The following is a 7,783-nucleotide window of genomic DNA, read 5'->3' as shown; positions in this document are numbered from 1 at the left end:
ATATATAAATTAGTTGTCTCCCATGCATGTCTGATGATGTGCAAAGTCTTTTGGGAAGAAATGATATAAACTGACTCTTGATGAAGTAGTAAGATTCAGAAACACAAAGATGAAAGAAAAGAAAAACTAAGTGCAATTAATTGTAAGAGAATATAAAGAAGTCGGAAAAGTATATCCTATTTGAAAATCATAAAGAATTTAATTTGACAAAAATAGAGTATGTAAAATAATACTGTTGCTAACATTATCAGTGAGTTAATGTGTAAGTTAAGTTTACCTATTGTTTTTATTTTTTTATGCTTAAACATTCATTTTTATTGTGACTTTTTGTTTTAACAGTTTGAAACAGCATATGGAGAATGGTAAGGGCTTTTCTGCTTTTTTTTACTGTTTATTTTTCATGTTAAAATTATTGATAATTATTCTGCTCTAGAACAAAGTTTTCCTTCAAACATTAGATTAAAAGTAGGATTTTCCACTCAGATATTAAAATGTATCTTTAAAAATAAGCGTTAAAACAGAATTATTCTGATTCAAGAACTAAATGAGTGGATCTTAGAAGAGAAAACACAAAAATAGACCTAATTAAGTGAGTAATTTAGTATATCATGTAATTTGCATTATTTAGGAAATGATGCTGTGACAATATTTAACTTTTTTAAAACTTGAAATATTATTTCACATTATTCAACAAAAATATTTTTAAAATGAAAATTAAAACTTACAGAAGGGAATTTAATGACTATTTTCCTGACATAAAAATAGGAAGGCTTTCTTAAATAAGTAGGGGAATACCCAAACCCACTGCTGTAGAGTTGTATCCCATGCATGGCGACCCCTCCTTGGGTTTCCAAGGCGGTATCACTATGGAAGTAGATTGCTACCAGAGTATGATCAAATACTGTGTAGCCATTGAAAATATTTCCAGAAAAAACAAACTCATGGCCGCTGAGTCGGATCCAACTCCATGCGACTCCTCTTGGGTTTCCAAGGTGGTATCACTAGAGAAGTAGTTTGCCCACTCTTCCTTCTGAGGAGTGGCTGGTGGATTGAACTGCTAGCCTTCTGGTTAGTAGTGAAATGCCTTAGGCACTATGGCACCAGAGCTCCCTGAAAACATTTAAAGGTGATCAAATTCACATGAAATAATATTATGTGACTAAGGCAAGATGCAAAATATTATAACTTTAACTTTATCTAAATTTAAATATCACTAGAAGATCTTGGTCTATAGTATCTATGAAAAGAGTAAATGAATATGGGCAATTTAATATTATGTTAATTGTATGCATATAATTTTCTTTAATTAGTACTACTTATGTATTATAGTTTTATTAAAATAATAATAATAATAATAATAATAAAACCCTCTGGTTTATTATTGATACTGATTTTCTCTGATAAGAAAAAAAGAGCCTAATGTTTATTGTGATTTAGGTGAAGTTTACAGAGCAAATTGGTTTGACATTCAATGATTCATACACATTTTGCTCTGTGACATTCATTGCAATCCCCAGGATGTAACAGTACTTTTCTCACTTCCTCCCTGTTTTTATCATTTCCCTTCATCCTTCTTTCTATTCCTTCCTGTCTTCTGTGCTTTACCCTTGGGCAAATGCTGCCCTCTTGATCATATGGTTGTTTTTTCTGATGACTGCATATCTCCCTGGTATTATCATTCATCTTATAGGCTTATCTATCTTTTGGCTGAAAGTTGAGCACTGGGGTGAATTCAATTACAGGCTTGAAGGGTGTCTAAAGGTCATAATCTTGGGAGTTCCACCAGTCACTCTTAGATCAGTAAGCCTGTTCTTTTTTATAATTTTGAGTTTTGTTCCACATTTTTCTCCCACTCTATCAACAACTTTCCATTATGATCCCTTTCAGAATGGTCAGCAGTGGTAGCCAGGCCCTATCTAGTTCTTATGGTCTCAGGGTAGTGGAGGCTAGGGTTCACATGGTCCATTAGGTCTTTGGACTAATTGTTTCCCTGCGTCTTTGATTATCTTCACTCTTCTTTGCTCTGGACAGCAAAACTCCTCTTTGCTCTGAAGAGATCAATAACTGCACTCTATGCACTCTAGATGGCAGCTCACAAGCTTTTAATACCCCAGTCATTACTCATCAAAGTAGGATGTAGAATATTGTCTTTGTGGACTATGTTATACCAATTGAACTTAGCATTCCTCTAGACTATGGCCCTGTGCCCCAGGCCCAGAAACTCATTCCTTCAAGGTTTTTGGTTATAACTAAGAAATTTTCATGACATTGCCTGTTGTATGCTCTATTAAATTTATAGATGTATTTGCAGAATATATAAAAATACATATGTAGAAATATTCTCTTTCAAACCTATGTATATTTGTGAGTGTAGTCCCTTTCACCTTCCTAATTTTATTCAGCTTAAGTGTCTATTTATATTCTACTCATAGATTATTTTTATTACTTTTACTGCACGATTGAATATGTAATAGTATTTACGTTTGTTGCTTTATGAATAGCAATGAAACACTGTCTAATATATTATTGGACAACTTTATGAATAGCTCTGAAACATTGTCCAATACAGGGCCAAAAGATGTGCCCCTCAGGTCAGAGGGCATTCAAAATACCACTGGGAAAGAGCTGCCTCATCAGAGTATAATAGACCTTAATTATATAGATAAAGTAGAGCTTTGAGGATCTTCATTAGCTGACATGTCACAACTCAAAATGAAAAGAAACAGCCACAAGCATCCATTAATAATTGGAACATGGAATGTACGAAGTATGAATCTAGTAAAATTGGAAGTTGTCAAAAATGAAATGGAACACATACAGATTGATATCCTAGGCATTAGTGAGATGAAATGGACTAGTTTTAGCCATTTTGAATCAGACGACCATATGATCTACTATGCCGAGAATGACAAGTTGAAGAGGAATGGTGTGACATTCATTGTCACAAAGAATGTTTCAAGATCTATCCTGAAATGCAGTGCTGTCAGTGATAGTATAATATCCATACACCTACAAGGAAGACCAGTTAATACTACTATTGTTAAAACTTACACACCAACCACCAAAGCCAATGATGAAGAAATTGAAAATTTTTACCAAATTCTGCAGTCTGAAATTGATGAAACATACAATCAAGATGTCCTGATTATCCCTGGTGATTGGAATGCAAAAGTTGGAAACAAAGAAGAATCACTAGTAGTTGGAAACTTTGGCCTTGGTGATAGAAATAATGCTGGAGATTGCATGATAGAATTTTGCAAGACCAATGACTTATTCATTGAAAATACCTTTTTTCAACAACACAAATGGCAGCTATAGATGTGGACTTCACCAGATGGAGTACACAGGAATCAGACTGACCACATCTATGGCAAGAGACAATGGAAAAGTCCAGTATCTTCAGCCCAAACAAGGCCAGGAGCTGATTGTGGAACAGACCATCAATTGCTAATGTACAAGTTCAAGTTGAAGTTAAAAACAACTAAAGCAATTCCACAGGAGCCAAAATATGACCTTGATAACATCTCTCCTGAATTTAGAGACCATCTTAACAATAGATTTGATGCACTGAACACCAATGACCGAAAACCAGAAGAATTGTGGGATGACATCAAAAACATCATCCATGAAGAAAACAAGAGGTCATTAAAAAGACAGGAAAGGAAGAACAGACAAAAACTGACATCAGAAGAGACTCTGAAACTTGCCCTTAAGCAGAGAGTAGCAAAAGCAAATGGAAGAAATGACAAGATAAAAGAGCTGAACAGAAAATTTTAAAGAGCAGCTTGAGAAGACAAAGCCAACTATTATAATGAAATGTGCAAAGACCTTGAGTTAGAAAACCAAAAGGGAAGAACATACTCAGCATTATTCAAGCTGAAAGAACTGAAGAAAAAAATTAAGCCTTGAGTTGCAATATTGAAAGGTTCTATGGGCAAAATATTGAATGAGGCAGGAAACATCAAAAGAAGATGGAAGGAATACAGAATCATTGTACCAAAAAGAATTGCTGATGCTCATCCATTTAAGGAGGTGGTATATGATAAAGAACCAATGGTATTGAAGAAAAAAGTCAAGACTGCACTGAAAGAATTAGAAAAGAACAAGGCTCCAGGAATTGATGGAATACCCACTGAGATGTTTCAACAAACGGATGCCCCACTGGAGGCACTCACTGGGCTATGCCAAGAGGTTTGGAAGACAGCTACCTGGCCAAATTACTGGAAAAGATCCGTATTTGTACCCATTCCAAAGAAAGATGATCCCACAGAATGTGGAAATTATCGAACAATATTAATATCTGTTCTGGTTACCTAGTGCTGCTCTGACAAGACTATGTACCACAAATGGGATGGCTTGACAAACAGGAGTTTATTCTCTTACAGTTTGGGAGGCTAGAATTCTGAGTTCAAAATGCCAGGCTCTAGCGGCTGTGTGAAAGCCCCTCGGCCTTGGGCTTCAACTCTGCCTCTTGCTCCCAGCCCACTGAAGCTAGAGACATCTCTTCACTCAGATGACAAATAAAATGGCACAGTCCTGATGTTACTAAACCACACAGTAGGCCATTAATTCAAGTCCATTGAAAGTCCCAAGATCAGCAGAACATGGCAGGCTGCTGAACAATGACTTGGCTACATGCCGTATTCAAGAGTGCTATAAGATAGAGACCATTCCCAAAGCTGTTTCTTATATATGGGAAGCATAGCACATATCCAAAGGCAGCTACTCAGCTGCTCACAGTACATTCCACCATGGAGTTGACTACCAGTCTCATCATGGGGAATGCTACATTCAGGTGCCCAGCCATTCAACCAGGCCCAGCCAAGTTGACACACAACTTAACCACTACAATATTATATGAAAGTGAAATCTTACTGAAGATAATTCAAATATGGTTGCAGCAGTATATTGACAGAGAGCTTCCAGAAATGCCGGCTGGATTCAGAAGAGAATGTGGAATGTGGGATTTCGTTGCTGATGTCTGGTGGATCTTAGCATAAAACAAAGAATACCAGAAAGATGTTTACTTATGTTTTATTGACTATGCAAAAGAGTTCGATTGTGTGAGTCATAAGAAGTTATGGATAACATTGAGAAGAATGGGAATTCCAGAACACTTGATTGTGCTCACGAGGAACCTGTCCATAGATCAGGAGGCTGTTGTTTGAACAGAACAAAGGGGTACTGCATAGTTTAAAATCAGGAAGGGGGTGTGTCAGGCTTGTGCCCTTTCACCATACTTGTTCAATTTGTATGCTGAACAAATAATCCAAGAAGCTGGATTAGATGAAGAAGAACATGGCATCAGGATTGGAGGAAGGCTCATTACTGACATGTGATACACAGATGGCACAGCTTTGCTTGCTGAAAGTGAGGCTGATTTGTAGCACTTACTGACGAAGATTAAAAACTACAGTCTGCAGAATGCATTACACCTCAATATAAAGAAACAAAAATCCTTGCAACTGGTCCAATAAACACCTTCCTGATGGATGGAGAAAAGATTGAAGTTGTCAAGGACTTCATATTACTTGGTTCTACAATCGACACCAAAGGAAGCAGCAGTCAAGACATCAAGTGATGTATTGCATTGGGCAAATCTGCTGCAAAGGACCTCTTTCAAGTGATAAAAAGAAAAGATGTCTCCTTGAAGACTAAGGTGCGCCTGACACAATATTTTCAATCACCTCACATGCATGTGAGAGCTGAACAATGAATAAGGAAAGCTGAAGAAGAGTTGATGCTTTTGAGTTGTGGTGTTGGAGAAGAATGCTAAGTGTACCATGGACTGCTAAAAGGACTGACAAATCTGTTCTGGAAGGAGTGCAGCCAGAATGCTCCTTTGAAGGAAGAATGGCCAGAGTTCGTCTTACCTACTTCAGTCATGTTGTGAGGAGGAACCTTTCCCTAGAGAAGGATATCATGCTTGGTTAGGTGGAGGGTCAGGGAAGAAGGGGAAGGCCCTCAACAAGATGGTTTGACATGGTGGCTGCAAAGCTGGGTTCAGGTATATCAAGGATCGTGAAGCAGGCACAGGACCAGGCAGTGTTTCATTCTACTGTGCATACGGTCGGTATGAGTTGGAGGTGACTCGATGGCACCTAACAACAACAACAACAGCAAAGTGACATGGATCCTGTTTCTTCTTTCTGCAAATGGATATCCAGTTTTTCCAGCACCATCTGTTAGAGTATCTCTTCTCCATTTAAGGGATTTTGGCCTTTTGTCAAAGATCAGCTGCCCATAATTGGATGGATTTACTTCAGTTCCACTGATGTATGTATCTATCATTATACCAGTACCAGGTTGTTTTGACTACTGTGGTTGTATAGTAGAGTTTGAGATCAGGGAGGTGAGGCCTCCTACTGTGTTCTTCTTTAGTAGAGCTTTGCTTATCTGGGAAATTCTTCCTTTCCAGTTAAAATTGGTGATTACTTTTTCCATCTCTTTCAACAGTGATGATGGAGTCTGGATTGGGATTGCATTATATCTGTAGATTGCTTTGGGTAGTAGTATTGCCATTTTCACAATGTTCCGTCTTCCTGTCCATGAGTGTGTTATATTCCTCCACTTACATAGATCTCTTTTGATTTCTCATAGTTTTGTTTTGTAGTTTTCTTTGTATAGGTCTTTTGTGCCTCTTGTTTGTTTTACTTCTAAGAAGTTCATCTTTTCGTGGGTACTGTAAATGATACTACTTTCCTGATTTACTTTTGATTATCTTTTTGTTAGTGTTGAGGAATATGGCTGAATTTTGTATGTCAATCTTTTACCCTGACTTTGCTAAATTCTCCTATTAGTTCCATATCTGGAATTTTCTGTGTATAGCATCATACCATCTGGAAATATAGTTTTACTTCTTCTTTGCCAATTCAGATGCCCTTTATTTCTCTTTCTTGCCTTATTGTTTTGGCTAGGACTCCCCATAAAATATTCAATAGGACTGGTGATAAAAAGCATCCTTGTCTTATTTCTGTTCACAAGGGAAATGTTTTCAGTCTCTCTCCACTGAGAATGATGTTGGCTGTTAGTTTTGTGTATTTTACCTTAAGTATATTGAGCAATTAATCTTCTATTCCCATTTTGCTGAGTGTTTCTTTTTTTAAAAAAAAAAAAATCAAGAATGTGTATGGGGTTTTGTTAATGCCTTTCTTGCATCAATTAATATGATCATGTGGTTCTTCCCTTTGTTTTATGGCATGTGCTGGATTAGACTGATTGTTTTTCTAATTTTGAACCATCCTTCCATACCTGGCATGAATTCCACTTGGTCATGATGCATTCATTATTTATTTTTTAGATTATTAGATACTTTTGGCAAGGATATTTTTGAGAATTTTTATGTCAATGTTCACAAGGGATATTGGTCTGTAATTTTCATTTTTAGTGACATTTTTGCTTGGTTTTGGTATCAGAGTTATGCTTGCTTTATAGAATGAGGCCAGGAGTGTATTCCATCTTTTTCTATGCTCTGGAGTAGTTTGAGTAGAAATGATGTCAGCTATTTTCTGAATGTTAGGTAGACTTCACCAGGGAAGCCACCTGGACTGTTGTTGTTGTTGTTGTTGTTGTTGTTGTTGTTAAGTGTCGTCGAGTCATTTCCGACTCATAGCAACCCCATGCATAGCAGAACGAAACACTGCCCAATCCCGTGCCAGCCCCACAATCCCTGCTATACCTGAGTCCATCATGGTAGCCACCGTGTCAGTCCATCTGGTTGAAGGCCTCCCCCTCTTTCGTCGACCCTCCACCCTACCAAGCATGACATCCTTCTCCAGGGAAT

At 37.3% G+C, this 7,783-nt stretch overlaps 1 protein-coding gene across 1 annotated transcript in view; it reads left to right on the top strand.

The window, feature by feature from the left end:
* Positions 1 to 7,783, top strand: part of CCDC178 (coiled-coil domain containing 178) — a 664,873-nt gene that overhangs the window by 28,027 nt on the left and 629,063 nt on the right. Inside the window, exon 3 of the mRNA XM_007945673.2 lies at positions 340 to 362. Within this exon, the coding sequence (XP_007943864.1) occupies positions 340 to 362 (23 nt within the window). The remainder of the gene's footprint in view (positions 1 to 339; positions 363 to 7,783) is intronic.

This window comes from Orycteropus afer, unplaced genomic scaffold, assembly GCF_000298275.1.
Source record: "Orycteropus afer afer isolate SDZICR_OR568_19922 unplaced genomic scaffold, OryAfe1.0 scaffold00141, whole genome shotgun sequence".
Lineage (NCBI taxonomy): Eukaryota > Metazoa > Chordata > Mammalia > Tubulidentata > Orycteropodidae > Orycteropus > Orycteropus afer.
This window is presented reverse-complemented; position numbering and strand designations above follow the sequence as displayed.